Genomic DNA, 20741 nt, shown 5'->3' on the forward strand with positions numbered 1-20741 from the left:
TAGAAAAAGGCAGTAATTAAATACATCAAAAAGATTGCATGGCCACGCAATCAGCCATCATCAAAGCACGCAGCCATTTCTCACTAAAAAGAACATCTCATCTGACTAATCCTGGAAGATTTCGGAAAAGTTGCACTGCACGGCAGACATAATGTGTTGTTTGTGAGTTGTTGGCTCATTTGACGTCAAGGGGGTACGACTGGATTGCTGCAACTAGAAAAAAAGATGGCAGAGGGTTGCAAATGTGTGTGTGTCTGCGTGTAGCGACTGCATGCTTCTCTGCCCACACATCCCTACTGCAGGAGTCATTACCTAACCTCCAACCAGACTCACAAACAAGGGAATCCATTAACGCACATCAAAGGTTAGCCAAGAAAATATATAAATAAATGCTACATCAACCAAAAAAGAGAGAGCGAGCTAGGGAGAGAGAGAAAACCAGACTTGTTTGTGAACTCTTTACCTCCACCTACCCAGAAACACACTCTAAATCTCCTGCACCCCCACCCTTTTAACCTAAGTGGGCCTTCCTATTGCCTTTGCATGTTCACTTGTCCACTGTACTATAGTCATTAACATATTTGGAGTGCAGCGAGCAGAAAGCTTAATTGTCCTTAATTGCTCGGCTAAATATGTTCTCTAATGATTCTCCTCAGATCTGTGACTGCCTTTTGCGCAATTTCCCGGCCGCTGGCTTCATTATCCCTGCCTCCTTGGAACAAAGCGTCTTTAGAGGCCAACTCCCCCCGCCGTCTTTTGCTCTCCCTCTCTCTCCCCCACGGCACAACGCTAAGAGCCAGTCGGGCCGCCTGGCTCGCGGGAGGGAGGGGAGCGACGCACAATGGAAGTCTTTTGTCAGGGCACGAGAGTCAAAATGATTAAAAAACCAAATCCATGCTGAAACAGTGTGTTAATTGACTGCAGCTCTGTCGTCTTAATGGCTAACTAACATATGGCCTGACGAAGGCCTCAGCCCCAGCCTTTTGTTTTTAGCACCCCCTCCCCTCGCCGTTCGGAGCTTAATGGCATCTATGATTGTTTGTTTAATGCCGGCACAGCAATGGGACTGTACTCGTATTAATGAACATGCTGTGCCAGATCGCCGTTGTCCTTAGGATATCCTCTCGCCTTATCAGTCATCAATGGAGCACAGAGCCACAGCAGTGATGTCATAGGCATGACCCAGGGACTGAAGATGTGCTGTGCTCTTTCACTTAGAAGCATCTCAATGACTCCAGTGTGCTTTATGCCGTGTGACCAGGTCTCAAAAATCAGGTAAAGATGCTGGCATTAAAAGAATCTGCTCTATTGGTAACCGGATCTGAAGCCATGCAACAATGAACATTGTAGTCTATTTATAATGCAATTTCTATCTATTAACAATCTGAATTATGAATGGAGTGGGTATTTTCCACACTCAGTTTCAAAAGAGGGGAACGCCACAACAACTAAAGAGGGATCCATCCCCATGCATACAGTATCAGGTGAACATAGAAGCTTGTATTAATTTTTATTCTTACCCGTGTCGGCAGACGGACACTTGCGAATGGTGAAGATGGCACTCAACTCCTCCTCTTCCTCGGGCAGTCCCTTCTGCAAGCGTTGCAGCTTCCGCAGGCTCTCGCTGCGCTGGTGCTTCATGGAACGGACGTGTTGGATGAGGTTCAACTTGGCCTTGGTGGAGTAGTTACACAGGACACAGTGGTAGTAGCACGACTCGCCCTCCACAGCGTTCTCGTGCTGCTGCAAATGCTGTAGTGAGAGAGAGAGAACAAGAGAACAAGGGGTTTTTAACAAATGGGATACCTAATGTCATTTACAAATGAATAAATCAATTGCCAATCAGGACACTGTTGTTTAACACAAAGTCAACGTCATTCATCAACACTAAGTTGGTCTCTGTGTGTTTCTGTGTGCTAACAAGACAGAGGGGGGACGTTGGCATCCTCTGGGCTGGTGAGCTAGAAGAGAGGAGCATGTCAGCATCTACAGGAAGAGCTTGAGCAGGGACACACTGAGAAAAGTGCATTGATCCCTTTCACTCAAGAGAAGTCTTTCGTCTCTGAAAAGGAAACTCCAAACATCTGCCTGTTTCACGCATGGGATGCTAAATATTGATCACCAGTGAGTCAAATCCTGCTTCTTTGAGAGCAAGGCAAAAAGAGAGAGACGGGCGGTGGTGTGGTGGCTCTGACTATCTCCAGAAGAGGGTATAGGGATCCTTGGGGAGGACCAGAGATATGTGCTATGATCCACAAACCCAAAACAAGCCAACCACACCGCACACCCAACGGTAACAACAATCCCAAGTCGAGTCTGTGTTCATTGAGCACAACACATCTAATCAATGAGATAAGACCAACACAATAAGGGCATTGCAAGCCTATAAATCTGAATGCTAGTCCCTAGTTAGCACATGTGCATGTATTGAAAGCACTTATACATCTTGCCTAACCTTGATTCATGTCTTCTTTCAAGATATGATTGTGACTTGAAGCCTTACGAAAGCTACCCATTAACTTTTGTGTATACTGTCAATGTTAATCAATTGCAATTCATTCTTCATGGCCGTCATCTTTTTGGGGAATTGTGTTTGTGTGTGTAGAGTGAAAGATTCATTGCAATTTATAAATATCAGACTATACATACACATTCTCTCCACCCTCCATGTAAAACAAGAGAAACAAATAACCTATGTGTGTTCAGGAACAGCACACACTACATCTTTGAAACTATACGATAAGGGCGCATGAAGGTCATTGGTAACTTTAATACTCAAAAAAATATCTATAATAATAATAATTTGGTTGGAACCCTGGCCTAGCAGCTAGTGTAAATACTTTTCCACTCTGAGCAATGGTACATAAAGGGGTGATATGTGTTGGTCTAATAACATTTCAATCATATCTGCTCATCAAATAGCAGTATCTTCCCTAAGTCTCTTTACCTTGCATTCCTTGTTTACCTTCCTTCTGTTACGCGAGTCATGAAAAAGCAACTAAATTGCACCACGAATGAGATGATGCAAATCTGTAAAAATATCTCTCTGCCTTTTTGCCTGGAAAAACATGTATTTTCTCTCTTGTGGAGAAGCTCTTAATCTCCTGCACAGACCACCCCCAAACCCTGACAAAGGTCGGGGAAAACAAATTGATTCATTAAGACGCGGCTGAGTTGGCTTTGCCCTGCAGCGCAGAGATGAGATGCTTTTCCATCGGCTTTGGATGCACAAAGCCAGAGTAACATTAGATTTTTAACCCAATTAAGGCCACATCAGGTGTTGACAACAGTGAGAGAGGAAAAAATATTATCTTCCCTGAAATGTTCTCCTTCTTTGGTAATATTTAATTTTCGGGTAAAATTGCTATAAGTTTTTTTTAATTTTTTTAAAGCAATTGTGGTGCTGGTATCATATGTCACCCTGGTATACCTAAGATGTGCATTAGGGCCACTGACTTCCAGGAATGGGTTTTTGCTTTTCGTGTGTGCCCCTCAGCTCCATGTAATGGAGTTATTAGGTGATCGTAAAAGGCTCTGTCTTTCTCCTCACGCTCTCTCTCACTCTCCTTCACTCCCTTTTCTGTTTGAAGTGGGGGTATGATGTCATTGAGTAGGTGCTGCTGGATGTTTTGGGCTTTACTTGAGCTGCGCTTTACTTGAGCCCCCCTCCCAACACATATGCAGCATATCAGAACTCAGGTACACTGATCTGTCACAGATTTGCTTGTATAAAACACCAAATCAATCCGCTGTGTGCTATGAGATGGCACAGTTTTTTCTTTCTTCGCAAGCGAGGAGGAGAATATATGAACTGAAATGCACATCTTTACTTGAGCCATCTTTTGACGACACCTGAACTAAACTAAAAGATCTTAAAAAAAAAAAAATGTGGGGAGTTTTACAGGGCCCATAAAAAGGGTAGGATTTACACGGCTGAACCTTAACTGGTTCAGCACAGAGAAGAGCAATACATCACTTCTTTATCCAAACTGAAGCCAGTCTACCACACACTGGATGCTACATTCGTATATTAGCCAATATGCTATACAGTGATGGTATCATTACCGTTTTGTTACAGCTACCATATTTACTCCAAAGTACCATGGTGCTCAGGTGCTTCAAAGAATAACATGGTATTACAAAAAATTATACTCAAAGGTACTTTTTATAAGGGATATTAGAAGGTTTCAGAAGGAAATCAACAGATATAATCAGATATCATTTTCCTGAATTTCCATATAGCAGAGATAAATATATTGCTCTCCGGGTCTGACACCAGAGGGCCGAACAGACCTACATTTCTCTCTCACAAACAGATATATCTACTTGATTCCATCTGAAACATTCACACAAGGGATCCCTGAGATGATCTCTACACCTAATCTCCCACCCAACACACACCCCTGGGTCTGAACGTGAAACACATGATCCTGAGATGAAGCTCCATGCTGATAAATCACCTCCAACTGAAGTGCAGGAATTCAGCGGCTTAATGAAAAAGTCATGTTCACCGAGCAGGGAGGGGCCGGTCAGGGTGCTGTTGAGAAGTCTCCCCTCCGCAGGGGCCCCAGAACAGCCGCATGCAGGCCCCTGGAGCCAGAGAAGGCCACAGAGTCAGCATGGCTTACATTACTACTCAAAATTCATTTAATTGGCTGGAAGTTAATGGCAGACTTACAGGAGAGCACATGAGCTGTGGGGAAGTGCAGTGGAGCGAAACCTGAGTGGGCTGGAGGGAGTAAATGTGTGTGTGTGTGTGTGTGAGAGAAATAGAGTGCACATGTGTGCAGCAAGAGCGGCCCATCTTTACAGGACATGAGTTTTGATTACTCTCTCTCTCACACACATGCACATAACGACCCAAGTAAGGATGAATAAGTCCCCTGTACTCGTGTAGGTGAGGAAAAGCTAGGGCGACTCACCTCATCCACCCCGCCGCAACTCAACACTGTATCTCTGCCTGTTTTGCTCCCATCACGCACAGCTATCACTTTCAACACCTACCTGCTCCTGTGCATGGATCTACAGAAGCATCCACTTATGTGGGCTGAAAAAACACACACCTTTCACACCCATCGCCACTTTAACTGCCAGAGAGCCGAATACAGGGCAGGCACTCAGCATACTCTATGAAAACCTCCACAAATGTCAGGCCCACAGCGGAATCGTGGTAAAGCAACTCAAGTACACAAGTACATTGGCACAGATGCTTCTAGCTATTCAAGTTATTCATAACACTATGCAGGTCCATGTGGGATTCTCAGTGTTGCTGCAAGAGTGCTATTTTCTACACACTGTTTTCTTTTAGTCAATTGAGACCTCAATTAAACCTCAATTTTTGATTTTCATGAATTTTTTTAAAAAGCAATTGTTCTTGCTGATGAAAAACATGAACAGTAATTTTGTTGATGAGTTTAACACTACAAACAGTTTTCATTTTCAATTTGAATTGCAAGCTAGTTATTTAGAGTAAGTTAAAACTGTCACCATGCTTATAACTGGCTACCTGAATAGTAACATAACTGGTTGAATATAAAAGATTTTTAAAGGTAACTCTATTGTTCCCTTGAGTAACTGTGGTTTGTTAAACGTCATGCATGAGCAAAGGGACCAGACGCTTGACATGTATTGGCCAAGCATTCACCTATGCAATTGTGTAGTTTTTTTTTTTTTTTTGGCCTATAGCCATACACAAATGGCGCATATGGTGCGCGCACACACACACACACACACACACACACGCACACACACACAGAGAGAGAGAGAGAGAGAGAGAGAGAGAGAGAGAGAGAGAGAGAGAGAGAGAGAGAGAGAGAGAGAGAGAGAGAGAGAGAGAGAGACCCCCCTTTGATCCAACCCTGATTTCTACTATTAAATTTGGCAGTGCTCTTAATACAAAATTAATGCATTAAAACAGATGACTATCCAGTGGCTAAATAGCTATCAATTTCTCCCAGAGCTGACGAATTCCCACTGTGAGTGAGCCAGAGAGTGTCTGAATGTGTATTGCTTTGTAATTATCCCAATGATTCTCGGCACTTAGGCCTGGTGATTTCCACTCAAACTCGCTCACACACATACGTCTGCGTTTCTATCATGGTGGAGATGTTCCATTGACTTCTGTTGTTTTAACACTGAGCTAATGACATTTTCTAACCCTATCCGAACCCCTCAGCACAAACCATTCTGCATTTTCATTAAGACATGTTTATAAACACAATTTGTCCTCATAGAGAAATGTGGGGGTTGGTCCCCACAATGGAGGATATTTTTGGTTTTTACTATAATTGAAGGGACATTTGGTCCACACAATGCAGGCTAAACCTGACACGCACATACCGTCTGATACTGATACCAGAGACAGGAAACTAACAGAAACTGGACTAATGCATTATCTAAGCCAAAATGCTTAAACACTGGCCACAACACTTCATGTCAGGTTATATATCCATTGATATCATGATGATGTTAGGTCACACCAGTGACTTAAGGGCAGCACACTAAACTGGATTCAGTCATATGTCATTTTGATGGATACAGTCAAGTGCATTGACACCTTTGTAACCAGCCTAATGATGTCACTGGTTAAATAATAGCCAATGAGATCACTGCTCTGCATCCTGAGATGAGACAAAGGGGTTTGCCTAATGGGCAGAAAAACCCAGGCAGAGATGAGACGGGAAGCTGCACCCTTTCTCACATCTCACTCTGTGTGTGTGTTTGGGTAGGTTTACTTAGCTGTACTTTAGTGGCAAAACTGTCCCGAAAAGTTCTAGATCTCACAAAACCTTACTTGTGAAAAAAAAAAAAAAAACTCTAAATACAAACGGTTCCTTTTTGCAAAACTACAATTTTTCAGTTTAAATTGACACTAGTGACCGTAAAACACAGACATCCTTTATTCTCTTTCAATTCTTACAAATTGTGATTACAGTGGCAGATTATTGATTAATAAAAACTTGTTTTTCAAAGACTTGTAGAAGTAAGCTAAAATGGCATGATTGCTTCAGCAAATGCATTTTTATCTCTTGTTTGAATTTGTTAACACTATCGGTTAGGATTAGGGTAGGGTTTTGTGTAGGTGGAAAGTTATTTTATACAAGATAGAGCATTAATGTTAGCGCCACTCACCAGACATTTCATTTCCCAAACTGCTGCGATACATACAACAAACAACATAAAACGTAGCGAGTTTTAGATAAAACTGAAAATGCTTTTAGCACCACTCACTGGACATTTAACCTTAAAAGTTTGGTGAAACATGCAAGATACAACGTAATATCGTTTTGCAGAAATGTCACCAAAGGCACTCTTTTCCAATGAGCATTATGGGCAGGGATTTGGCTTGGGTTGGGTTGTTGCAATTAAAGAGCTTTATACAGAAACAATATAAGTCTAAGTTCATCTTCATTACAGGAGTTACAGTGTTTTAATATTTAGTATGCTGTAAATGAGTCTGTCCTACCTCCTTCACTTCACCATTTTTCTATCTCGTTTCTCACTTAGCAGCAGTAGTTTAAGGAGTAGCAGAACCGCGACCACAGAAGCTGCACTGGATGCCAAGTTCAGCGGCTGGTTCAAATTAGCCACTGCGAGCGGCGACATGCCCAGACGCTGTGCTGTGGCTGGAGAGACAGCACGTACCCACCCCTTAACTGCATACCTGCCACTTCCTGCACTTCTCTCACTCTCTGCTGTTTCCAGGATCGCTTTGCTCTGTTCTCCTGGAATAGCCATTCTATCACTTCCCAGAGGAACATTTTATAGCTCAGATGTTGCTCTTTCGTATCTCAGGAGTTAATGGAGTTTAATGTTTTACTCAATAATTAACTGTGTTTCTGCTGTTTCTCCTAAAAAGGAGAAATAAAAACAGTCACAAATGAAACAACAGTTGATAATGTAGGGGTGTAGATTAACAATGAAATGAATGAATGTAGATAGCGAATTTTGAGAGGAATTGAGATCTTTGAAGATTTTAATTGAGATCGCATTAAAATCTCTGGCTCTTAAATGAAAGACTTTGCTATCTTGTCCAATCTGAGCACAATTTGTGACATTGTTCTCACATTGACTGAGGAGAAAAGACAATATCCATTTAATCTCTGTCTAGGTGAAACAACTGAGATATTAAAGTGAGCTTGTTTGTGATTTATCTTTACTAAACTTTACCAAGTTATAAGTCATGTTGCAGATGTGATACAATGATTTAAATAATGGCTGTGCTGAATATGTGATTCAGTTCTTTGTCATAGATTTAACTGGTTTGAGTGGATTACTGTACATGTGCATTGAGGAAAAATAAGGGTGAAAAACAGAGAGATGGGGGCCTTAAAAACAATCCTCTCCAGCAGCTTTTACCACCCCGGTGCACTTTAACAGTAAATAAAGCAATAATTATTGAATTCCTTTGGAATAAATAAGCAGCTAGAAAGTAAACAATAGGAACATAATTGTAGAAAGAAGGCAATCAATGCCTGCAGTCATTTGGCTTGTGTTGATTATGCGTACGCTCGTTTGTGTATGTTTCTTTGTGTCTTTGAGTAAAAAGCAATAGCGGTTAGAGGGAGGGTGTAGTGACAAGCAGTTAAATAATACCCTCTCGCATACTCCGGTGCAAAACAAGCATGGGGTAATCCTTCCTCCAGTAATGCCCCTGCATTTCCAAACAATGGTTCTCAATCAGCTGATCAATGTGTCCACATAATTCATTGTGCGAATCGGTCTAGGTGAGGGAGGAAGAGAGCAAGGGAACTCTATAGAAGAGATCGAGAATGGGAACTCAGGGCAGTGGAGATATCGATACCCAGATCAGAGAGATGCTACGGCAGTGGCAATGCCCAAGGCCTTAAGGACAAGAATATACACATAATGTAGTATTTTAAGTCAAAATAAACACGTTAATTGTAAAATGAGCTGAGCCACATTTTACATTAAGAGACTTGGAGATCATGCAGGAAATGAAGTTTAATCCAGGGTTGGGTAAAATAAAGAGTTGCAAAACTATATTAATCGCTAGACGTCGTCTTCCACCATGAAGAGCTAATTAACAGCTTAGCCTCCCATTGTTTTTATGAACGCAAGCCCTGTAGCGCCAAGCCGCATCCAGCCCCGTAGTACAATAACTCTGCCTGCAGGAGGCGACAGCTGTGTGGAGCTCTAGGGGCAACACACACAGCTGTTCCAACTGTCCCTAGACATCTGCGGCCGCCTGGTGCCATCTGGAAATTTAGGAGGGCAGTTTAGGACCTGTAGAGATCCTTCTACCTCCTGCAACCTCCAGAGCGCTTCCCATAACTAACCCTCCATTTTGGTAAGAGACAATGTTGATAATTATTGGGAAAGGACAGTGAAAGAATTCTGTGTATGTCTCAGGGCATGCAGACAGGAGACAGACACGATCAATCGAGAGACATTCAGAGGTACTTAGACCGTTCAATGATGTCTTATTTGTTATATTAGCTTAAAACACATGACTTGTTCTGGTGTTCTAGCAAGAACAGAATGATTTGTGAGAAAAACATACTTGCAAAAGAAAGCACTGCATCTATTTCACAAAGTCAAATACATAAAAGTATCTCACTGTTGGAGATACCAAATGAGTCATGTTGTAGTTATGAGAATAGTAAGTGTAACATAACATTGTAGCAATATTGGGTTACACTTTATTTTAAGGTGTCATTGTTACAGTGTAATTATAAATTTAAGTACTGAGTAATAAAAATTAACAACATGTACTTACTATAGTGTTAGGGTAAGATTAGGATTTGGTTGAGGGTTAATTGCATGTAATTATGCAGAATTTACTCTTATTACAATGGTAAGTACATCATGTAACCTATGCAACAAGGACACTGTAAAATAAAGTGTTACCCAATATTGTTACAATAACTGTCTGAACTTAACTGAAACTGGGGACTGACTAACTTCATTTTTGTTTATCTATAGAAGTTGATGTAACACAGCAAACATCAAACTTTTCGTCCACATTCTTCTGGGACAGATATCAAATGCTTCATTCAAGGATCCTGAATGATGATCATCAACATCTGAGTCAATAAAAGGCAAACATTTACCAATAACCCACAAATTAGCGAATACCCAAATCCAACCCAAGTGAACAAGACCTAAAAAAAGTCATAGACGTGATGAAAAGGACACCCCGCAGTATTAACTCCTCAGGTTTGTATTATCTAGCTTTCACCTCCAGCATTCCTTGTTAGTCTGCGTGAATATTTCATTACCACATAATTGGTTGATGCTCCAGGCTAGGTTATGAGGCAGTAAGAATGCTCCCCTCTTCCTTGTTCTTCTTTTCTAAAATTCACAAAGGGCAGTCTGCAGTCGGCAGCGTGGAGTGTTTGAACTGGTCTCCAATGAGGAAATGTTTGAGTTGCCAGGCTCTGCCCCTCTCATCTGCCCTGCTTCACCTTCACCCACAAGACTAGTGTAATGAGAGGGCCTGATCGTGGCCCTGTGCCAGAGTAAATATTTAAGCTCAGCTTAAAGAGCCTGGCTTTTATTAGCTGTGTTGGGCCTACAATGGCGCAACAGGCCCTAAGAGTTCTCACCTTCTTAACATGCAAATGAATAAGCGGGGGCGGGCCGGGGGTGGTTGCTTTGGGAAGCTTATTTGCATAGCACATAAGCATTCTGAGTGTCTGAGGGCAATGTAGAGGTAACAAACGTTGAGCACCTATCCATTTCTAGTGTTTCTAAAGATATACTTTGTTTGCCTTTACACAATTGCTTTGACTTCTACTAACTTCATAAAGAGCTTTAAAGTCCCAATAGCCTAGGATACTGAGCTGTAATGTACTTGTCACTTAATTTGAGCAAATTAACTTGTTAATTAGTGTCATTAACCTAAACATACAGTGCATCTATACTGTGAGAAACAAAACATATGGTGTGGTTGTTCAATCTGTCCTTCATAAAAGGACTGTTCTAGCTTAGACTACACTGAAAACATACTATATTCCATAGTCCTATTTTGAATACACAGTGTGTTCACAATGTGCTGTGCTGGTTTACACACGTATAAGATGTCTGTATTATCAGGGTGTTAATCAATTAAAAAAGAAATCCATGAAAATATTACACCCCCGAATCTGTGTATGTTCTGACCTTCAGCAAAACATGAATTTGAAACAAGCACTTTTTAAGCCCTGGCCTCTAGCCTATGCCCAGAGGAGCCTGAGCACTTGTGTTGAAAAGTGGAGCTCTTTGGCAGAGGCTCACCTGTCCATCCCATAATCTCTCTCTTCTCTCTTTAAGCAGAATACACATGGGTGCTGAAAACATACAGCGCTTTATGGGATCCGTCATCAGTGTCTACTCATTAGCTTGCAAAGGAAAGAAGAAATATAACTTTACTTTCCATAAAAAAGGAACAAAGTGCTCATTGATCAGAGTAATCAATAGTGAATCGATAACCTAAGCCCTCATCATTCCAAGTCCAGCGTAATTACAGCTGAGATATGGTCATTATCACTAAAATCAAAAAAGGTGCAGGTCTAACTAAAGGCAGCTCAATTGCTTCAGTGTTGCTGGGCTTTGCAAATACTGTACAGGGCCCTCTGAAGGACCTCTGCATGCGAATCCCAAAATAACTTGCTCACGCCATCAGTCATCGTGTCATTGAAGAGGTTGCGGCCATTGCTGCCCATTTGAAGGCATTTAATTATGTGCACTGCTACTGTGTCAGCATAGCAAAGCTTTGTATTGCTCTTAATGTAAATTTAGTTATATATATATATATATATATATATATATATATATATATATATATATATATATATATATATATAGGATAGCATTAAGCAACCGCCTTGTGATTTTAATGTACTAAATGTTGTGGAAGAGTGCCTTCCTTATGAGATTTGCAGCCTAGCATTAGGTGCTAGCAAAAATAAGGAGCTCTGACACACTTAAGCGTCAAAGGAAGAGGAGAGGTCCTTAAAAGTGATGAGATATGGCAGAATGGCAGTAGTTGGCACCAAACCCAACCCTGTTTTGATTTTGAACTTGCTGTCCATGCAAATAGCATTGCAGATGCAGGGTGACAGCGGCGCAGCGTGCAAAGTGCTAACAGGTAGAGACTGCTAGAAAATACATAACTGGGCCTGAGCATGCTGCTAACAGAGAGGCCCTTACTCCTCCTCTGGCTCGAGTTTCTGTGTCACTTCACTTTGAACTGCATACGCGATGAGCGGCTGGAGGCATAAGTGCACTTGGCAATGGCGCTACGAGAGAAGTGTATACAGTTTCTAAACCAGCTCTGTGTCTCACTCTCGCCTTCTCCCTTCCCTGCATTCTCCACCAAAGCGCCGGGAGCGCCATGCTTGTAAAAGTAACCACAGCTCTTTAAGAGGCTCATGTATTTACAAACGGAGGTATGTTGAAATCAAAGGAATTACCACATGACATAACACATCAAGCAGCCAGCGGATAGAGAATTTATAGGGCGGATTCGAACATGGGTGGTGCGCCCAGGAACTATGCCATTGTTTGATCATGCACAGCCACAAGCAAGTACAACTCACTCACCTATGACAGGTCCCGAGTTCACTGGCTCATTGGCGTCAACCCCCACCTTTCGCTGCCTTTCTCTCAGTCAGGTGGTTACAGGTGTAGAGTGCTATTGTTTTCTACTTCCTGTTGATCCTCCACTTGCTGATTTCTCCGCACATGTTGCTTTTGAAAGTAAGGCTCTGTCTGGTTATGTAAGCCTAGTACATGAGCTGTTCTCACTCCTCATCCTGCACCTCTTGTGAAGTGCAGCAGTTAAATCTGTTGTGCTCTGTCCTAGTTGGATCTAAAGAATCGTTCTCTCTCTATCTCTCTCTCTCTCCCTCCCCCTCTTTTCCTCTGTTGCTCTTCTGCCTAATATCACCTCAGTTTTTATTTCGCCCGCCTTCATCTGCAGAGGACTAAAAATACATGATAAATGGTACATGATATTTTAAAGTCTTATCTCTTATCTGTTCTTACAAGGAAATAATAGGGTAGTTAATCCTGAAGATCTCCCTCAAATTGATTAATCAGCACATACGGACAATCAAATAAATGATTAATATTCTCCAGACCTGCGGTCGGACAGTTACCCCCCAAAGCATCACTAATAATTCAGTAACCCTTCCAAGACCAAAGCCGCGTCTGCCTGTTCAGCAGCAGCTCTCTGATGCAGTGGGAGATCTTTGAAGTTGGTGCATAACAAACTCACAGTGCTCTACGCATGGCTCTACCTGTAGATTAGAGCACAACTGCTGGCCAGGCTAGGAAGACATCGCAGTTTTATTATAATGGAGCTGAATGCAGACAAAATGTAGCTGTATATCCTCTAATGTCTGCACCATGATGCCCGACAGATGTTTGGCAATATAGTAGACTTTTTAAGACAGCAGGTTTTTAGAAACCAGTTTGTTAAGATTGAGGCTAATTTGAATAAAAATGATGTTGTGGTAAAAGCAAACATACCAGATCAGTAAACAATACTGTTACAGTACACAATTATAGTCTCTCTGCCCTGGAGAGAAGTAACTAGTTAAGATAACTTGAATATTACATAAGGGGGTCTTGTCCTGTCATCCTGGTTTTATATTCAGATGTTTTCAGACAAGCTGTTTAGCAGTGGTTCTCCCTGCACTTGCACCCGGGCCACACCCTGTCCTGGTGATGGATTCCCTATTTATTCAGCTATTTTTAGGACAAAAGGATGAGATCTCCATGGAGAATGGGTTTCTTTCTCTACCATTACTGAGTTCTCTAACCCTCCCACAGAGGTCAACAAACAGCCCTCCTCACCAAGCCGACCGCATCTGCCAGCTTGCGCACTTATTAATGTGTGAGTGACCCGGGCCTGGACACCCCTCGTCCACAACGACTGTGGTGTGTGCGCATCCGTGTGTCTGTGCAAACATATGTTTAGGTGTCACAGCTTTACCATGTGGACCGGCATCACCAGTCCCACGCTAGTACTGACCCTTAACTGCCTACCCCCACCTTGGCCTTTGTGTAGGTCGCCTGGCTGGCTGGATAGCTAGAGAAGCCCGTGCAGCTGTCTACTGTCCTCTTCCCGGACACGCTGTCTCTGGTGTCCATGCTCCTGCTTCCGAACGTGGCTATACATAACATCACAGCGCATAGTTCGAAACCTGACCACCACCTGCATTCTGCCACTCAACCTGGGTTGCTCGACAGGGCTATGCAGTTTCATTAGCACAAAGACGCGGAATTAAACTAATCCATGTGTCTCTCGCGCTGTGGCCAGAGCCCCATACAACCTCAGCAGGGGCACCATTAGCCTTTCAGCGAAAGCGGGCTGATCTGAAACCCTGCCAATAGGTCTGTTGATGTATGGCCTTAAACTCTAATAGGTATGAGCGTGGTGTGCGGGGCAGTGTTGTGAGAAGCCAGGCTTTTCTATAACCGATACAGTTAACTTTGATCTTGTCTTAGCATGGCCTGTTTATAAATCAGCAACGCAAATATTTATGAGCTGGATGGGAGAAAATGGCTAGTCTGGTTTATATCCCTGGCCTTCTATTCTTCCTTGCCGCCCCATCCCACTCCCTCCTCCTCCTCCTCCTCCTCCTCCTCCCCCCGGCTCATGTGTCGACGAGGACACCACAGCAGTGGGGTGAGAGAGCACAGGCCCCAGGCCACATCTATCATGACTATGTTGTCCAGCTTTATTGGCTGGTCATGGAGCGCAGGTCAAAGGCACTCCAGGGGAGGGCAGAGGAAATCTAGATATGCAGGAGATAGAGGAAGATATCTGAAAAGATAACACAAAAAGTTGACAGGTGGATCTGTTTTTTGCAAGCCTCTCTAACTCAGTGTGGGTTTGGTCTAGGCAAGGTGAGGTCTGAGTCTCATCCAGTAAAGCTCAATAAATAACATGAGACTGTGCTCAATAACTATTGCCTTTTTGCTTGCTCCCTGCACACCTATCTGTTTCGGCCCGCAGTGCACACAATGGGACGGCCCGCACTGGCAGATGCACAGGTTTTAATTGCTCCCCCCAGTCCTGACCTCTGCTCCTGATCACCCTCTGATATACAGCATCTCTATTAAGCTGGGAAGTAGGTAAATATTCTCCTAAAGACCCTCCATCCTAACGGCACTACTGAAAAAGGAGGGGGAAAAAAATCAATCGCCTTTTTTCTTTTGTCCTTCGCCAACTCTATTAGTTTTCCCATTTTATCTGATGTCGGGATCCAAAAACGCAGAGACCAGTGCTGAAGAGGGGGCAGCTGTGCACGATGCAAAACTGTATACATCACGTGTCTGGTTTCTTGAGAAATGTGTGGCTTTGTTGTGTTGTAATTCAAATAGTTTTGAAGACTCAAATTTGGATGGAGAAGCCATATTTTGGGAGAATGAAAATAATGCTTTTAAAGAATGGATGAAGATGGCTAGCATTCTTCAGAAATAGTCCACAGTGAATTACAAATTATTGGGCTCTGACTCAGATATTAAAAAAATTCTGTGTTGTGTCTTGTTAAGCTTGATGACAACATGCAATGTGGACACAAATATGCAACGCTGTGTGTGTGCTGGAGTGTTTGAGAGTGCAAGTGAGTAAAAGGGGGGCAGTGGTGATGGTAGTGGTGGACTGGCTTGTAGATCGATGCAGTGATTGGCAGTTAATGGCTTTTCCTGTTCAGCCTTCGTAACCTCGCTCTGATGGCTGTTGCTTCTGATCAGAGATGGCAGATTGCGTTTGATTTTTGTATATAATAGAGATGCACCGATATGACATTTCTCAGCCGATACCGATAGCCGATTATTCAGAATAATATTGGCCGATGCCGAGTTTGGTTTTTCTTATGGATAAAAAATAACTCCCAAATAATGCTGCAAACTATACAGAGAATCCTCTCATTTGGTACACTATAATATAAGAGGTTAAAATTAACAACAGAGCTATCTTCAACTAGATATAATATTTACACTCAAATAAAAGCTGAAATGTTTGTATACTTTTGTGTTTGACACATATAAGGTATTTTCATAAGCACTCGTCTTCATAGCAAATTTTTTCAAACATACATATATAATTAACAGTAAATAAAGCTCCTCTTTTTTTTTTTAAAGCTAACTAACAAATGGATGACTTTCCTGAGGTAAATCAACATTAAGTGATATTGTTCACAATCTGTTTTATTGACATCTTTCCACGATTACATGAGACATGATACAGATTTCAGTAAGTTGTACTGTATCTTTCAACTTACCTTCTGATATTCATGCACGGTTTTCTAGATATAATGTATTAAAGTGGAAGAAAAGACTCGTGCTTCGCACTGCTGCTTGAACTGAGGCACCACAGCGATCTGTCACGTCACATTTAAGAGCGTCAAAACGCCATTTATTGCTTGAATTTCGTGATAAAATGTACACAATTTGAAAGATGACACTTCTTTCTTTTTAGAAGTAACAAAGCACAGAGCTATTTGCGATTATTGGATGAGAGGCATGCTACAAATAATGTTTAGTGTAGGGAAAAACTGCAGATCTGGCAACCCTGGCTTGAACTACAGGTAATTCATAGGGTCAAATGGAGCCTGCTTTTATGTAGCTGTTTTTAGCTGTTAATGCCTTATTGTCACATTAACTTGCCTTAACTACCTCAACATGAGAGATTTTCTTCACACACAGTGTGATTTACAGTCGGTCATGTTTTACCGCACCCTTTTGATTGACAGGATATAATCGGCACTGATCATCTGCTGTTTTTAAACAATCGGCCGATGGCCGATAGTGAAAATAATTGCTTTTATCAGCCGATACCGATTGTTGGCCGATACATCGGTGCATCTCTAAAGCCCGGACTTTTTGGAGATGGCTTCATCATTATAAATCATTTAAAAGTTACGTTTCCAAGGCATAGACGTGAAGCTTTAGTGTCTGAACAATCCACTAGACTTCTCTGTAAAAAGGAGAGCGCTGATTTCAAATTTCAAACAACCTGCTTCAAATTTCATTCTACAAGTAAAAACAATACTAAGTACAGGACACTATCTCCTCATTCAGTAATTCAAAGGGCCTGTCTATCACACAACAGTTGAACGATTGAACAATAAGGCACATTTTTGTGCTTTCATGATTTAAAAAAATGACCTGAATATGAGGGCCAGCATATGCCTAGTGAGATTTGAAATAATTTGGCTAACACTTCCATACACTATGCTTTATTCACCTGATTTTGAATAAACGGCAGCGATTTTACAGCCCGTAATTTTGAAAGTTTTGAAAGATTCCTCAAGCCATAAAAAGAAATGAAGGAACTCATCAGAAATAAGGTGGAATGGAAGAGAACAAGCTATATTTCAGATTGAAAGAACGTCGAGGGAAAGTGCATATCCTATTCATAGCAGGCAGAGTAGCAAAAATCCATATTTAAAATGGTTGAGGGTCAACCAAGAGCTGAGAATCTCATAACTTTGAAGGTGATTTCTAGAAATCTGCTCAGACTAAACAGAGATCAAAAATTTAATTCTGTGAGCATGTGTATGTATGTGCATGTGTGTATAAAGGGATCCACTGGGACAAGCCAGTGCTGAATTAATACACACATGCTGCTCCCTTTGCAACATCAACAAATATTTAATAAAGCCTGCTTCATATAACTCATTAATATGGCACTCCCTCTCTTCTCTCAGCGCTTAATTTAATATAACAATAATTTGAATAATCATTTGCATACCAAGATCTAGTAATCTTGTCTAGTGGCAAAAATATAACATCTCCCTGAGACCTCGTTTATTCAGTAGCAAAGACAGGCTTTCTGGTTCAAATTAGCAGAACAAGACCATTTCAACCTAACGAGTATAAATTAAGGAAATTCTTTTACAGTGACAGACATAACCCGCTCAAACGAACGATCAAGTCTGCGGCAGCCTAATTTTAGGCCTGGTGTTGATTGAATGTGGTGACGCAGTGGGGATGAAGAAAGAGAGAGAGAGAGTGAGTTTGGTTGATCCTGTGGGGAGTGGGTGGAGGAATGTGGCGGGTGTGCTGAAGAGTTCCTCTGCTGTCTCTGTGTTCCATCTCTGCGCCCACAGCGGCAAGATCTCCACTTCATAAATCAGCACTGCTGTTTGAAAAATGCTTCATGATACACAAATGTGTGAAACCACTTAACAACAGAACAAAAGTGTTTCTCCTACTTTCAGCAGCTGCAGCTAGTAAAATAAGGCACCTCTGAGAGGCTGACCTAAGAATTCACCTCATCAGTGGGAGGGGCTTCATAAAAAGAAAGCCTCAAAGAGAATGTTGGGATACATATCTGTGACCGTGCATTTTAAACACTAGGAGTCCTGTACAGGCGAATAGAGTTTGAAAGCAGAGAATGCAAGGGTTGTAAACTTGCAATGAAAGTTTGACCTTGAAAAATGAAGTGCTACTCCTTGACCACTCTGTTTCTGGCTCTCACATCTCTGTCTATCCACTAACCTCTTTTCATTAGAACACAGAGTGAGAAAGAAAGAAAGAAAGAAAGAAAGAAAGAAAGAAAGAAAGAAAGAAAGAAACTGAGTATTTGAAGACAACGTACTGAACTCTAAATGAGTCACTTTCTGATGCTGATGACTTCACATCTCTGCCTTTTAATGCAACAAACCATGATCTCCACATATTACCTTTATCCCTTATTTTCCGGGTTTTTTTATTATTTTTTTACATGTCACTTTTCTTGGTTTACCCCCTTTTTACATGCATAAAAGCACATGATGAGAAAACAAGGTGTGAAATGATTTTTTTTCTTTTTTTCTCAGAGACCCCAATAAAAACCATATGACACCTCAGGCTGAACTGCTTAATTACAAAGGGATGAAAATCTTTAGTCTGCATCTGGTGAGAACATTGCCCTCATAACACTGATAGATTTATAGCTCCCAGTCCTAACCTTGGACTCCAGTGCATGGCAATTAGGCCATGCATAAGATGCCTCAATGAATGTCCATCTCAGTGGGGTGAAGTCAGGCTTCATTTTTTTTTTACCCTGGGCTGCAGTTTTAGACCTACACAAGGCTTAACTCAAGAAACGTCTGAGAGTTGGTAACGTTGCGGATTCTTAACTAGCTCAACCAGCAAGGATCTCTTGGTAAACCAATTTCACACTGAACAGCATGGCTACCACCTGCACCAGTATCTTACAAGCATAAACCAGCATGCTGACTGACCAACTTCAACTGTTACACTTTGTTGGCACAAACTGGACCAGAACCTAAATGTCATAAACCAGTCTAAACCAGCCTGGAACTTATAAGCGGCGGTTTCAGCAGGATCTAAACCCTTGTCCCAGCATCCATCTGTTCCACACTGAACTATCTTGCAGTAGAGTGGACCTTGATCTCACACATGTAAACACTCCAACTTGTCTAGCATTAGAAGGATGTGGATTTCCTCATTTCAGCAGAACTTCATTGTGAATATTCAGAAGAGAGACATTGTCTGTGATGAGGGGTGAGTGAAAAACAGTGAGGTCCAAAGCCTCATTTCATGTGTGGATTTATTTCTCCCAAGACTCTCTTCAGCAGCCCAAAGCTAAACACAGTGTGTTTTCCAGCGCTCTGCCTTCAACTAAGCACCGAGAGGAGCCTTGCGGCCTGGGTCACTCACAGGCCATTAATCTGGTTGCTAAGTCACTGATGTATTGATGCTGGTGAACCAGTAAGCCTGTCTGTTGCTCTCTTTACCACCCACTGTCTTTCTCCCCAACACTTTCTCTTACTTCCTAAGGCTCACCCAAAGTCTGCCTCAAAGAAAACATACCTGCCAACTTGCTACTTTGGTCACTTTCTGTAAGAAGGTTCGACCTTACCCATCCAGGGACTAAGCCATTCAAGGATTTGTTCAAACTAATTTGACTCACATTTGACTAACAAACACATTTGACAAAAAAACATACATCAAGCTGATCAAATTAGGCTAATAAAGAGTATTTTTGATGACTGAGGAAACATGCAATCTCATTACGCCAGAGAGGGGTTGGAGGTAGAGGGAAGGGTTGAGGAGCTTCTGATCGGAGGGATGTGGGCTGAGATTGCAATATAAACTATAAAACTACTGTATAATATATTTTACAAGACTGAGGCTGGCACTACTGAGATAAAACACTGATTAAGGCATGTTATAAACAGGCAAATTTGCTAAAAAAATCTGCGCTGGGAACCGAGAACGTAAAAGTCAAGAGGTTCAAACCCGGGGGTGTAATCCATGAATGCAAGAACTGCAGAGACCTATCAACATTGTGCCCTTGAGCAAGCCACTTAACTCCAGGGGGATTGTGGCTGTAGTAAGCGAACTTTTAAATATCTTCAGAGCATCTACTAAATGTCAAATAACTACATAAAAAAGGAGTCAGGTCAGTCTTGAACATGTTTAATGCTCGACAGCATAATTGCACTCAAGATAACTCCTCTCATCAATTTAAAATAGATTACTTAGCGTGATGGTGCGAGTGACTACCTTTAAAGAACTTACTTTGTTATAACTTTACAGTAACTTCCATTGTTTATCCTATTCCATTGTTTAAAGTGTTTTATAAGACACAGATCTTCAGCGTACTAAAAAGAGCATTACAGAAGGAAAGGTTGCAAACATCGAGAGAAAACAAGGAGGAAGATTTGGCTGAAGAAATATTTAGTTTTCCAGGCTGGTTGGATTAAAGCTATTTAACCTTAAGATGAGAGCAGCGGAGAGGGACCACCCACCAGCTTGTGACCCATGCTGGT

At 41.8% G+C, this 20741-nt stretch overlaps 1 protein-coding gene across 4 annotated transcripts in view; it reads right to left on the bottom strand.

Moving 5' to 3' along the window:
- zfhx3b (zinc finger homeobox 3b) overlaps positions 1-20741 on the bottom strand; it is a 150432-nt gene that overhangs the window by 62209 nt on the left and 67482 nt on the right. For all 4 annotated transcript variants that reach the window (XM_082161297.1, XM_082161294.1, XM_082161295.1 and 1 more), the window contains exon 4: positions 1521-1752. In XM_082161297.1, the coding sequence (XP_082017423.1) occupies positions 1521-1752 (232 nt within the window). The remainder of the gene's footprint in view (positions 1-1520; positions 1753-20741) is intronic.

The sequence above is a fragment of the Leuciscus leuciscus genome (assembly GCF_965113295.1).
Source record: "Leuciscus leuciscus genome assembly, chromosome: 2".
Classification (NCBI taxonomy): domain Eukaryota; kingdom Metazoa; phylum Chordata; class Actinopteri; order Cypriniformes; family Leuciscidae; genus Leuciscus; species Leuciscus leuciscus.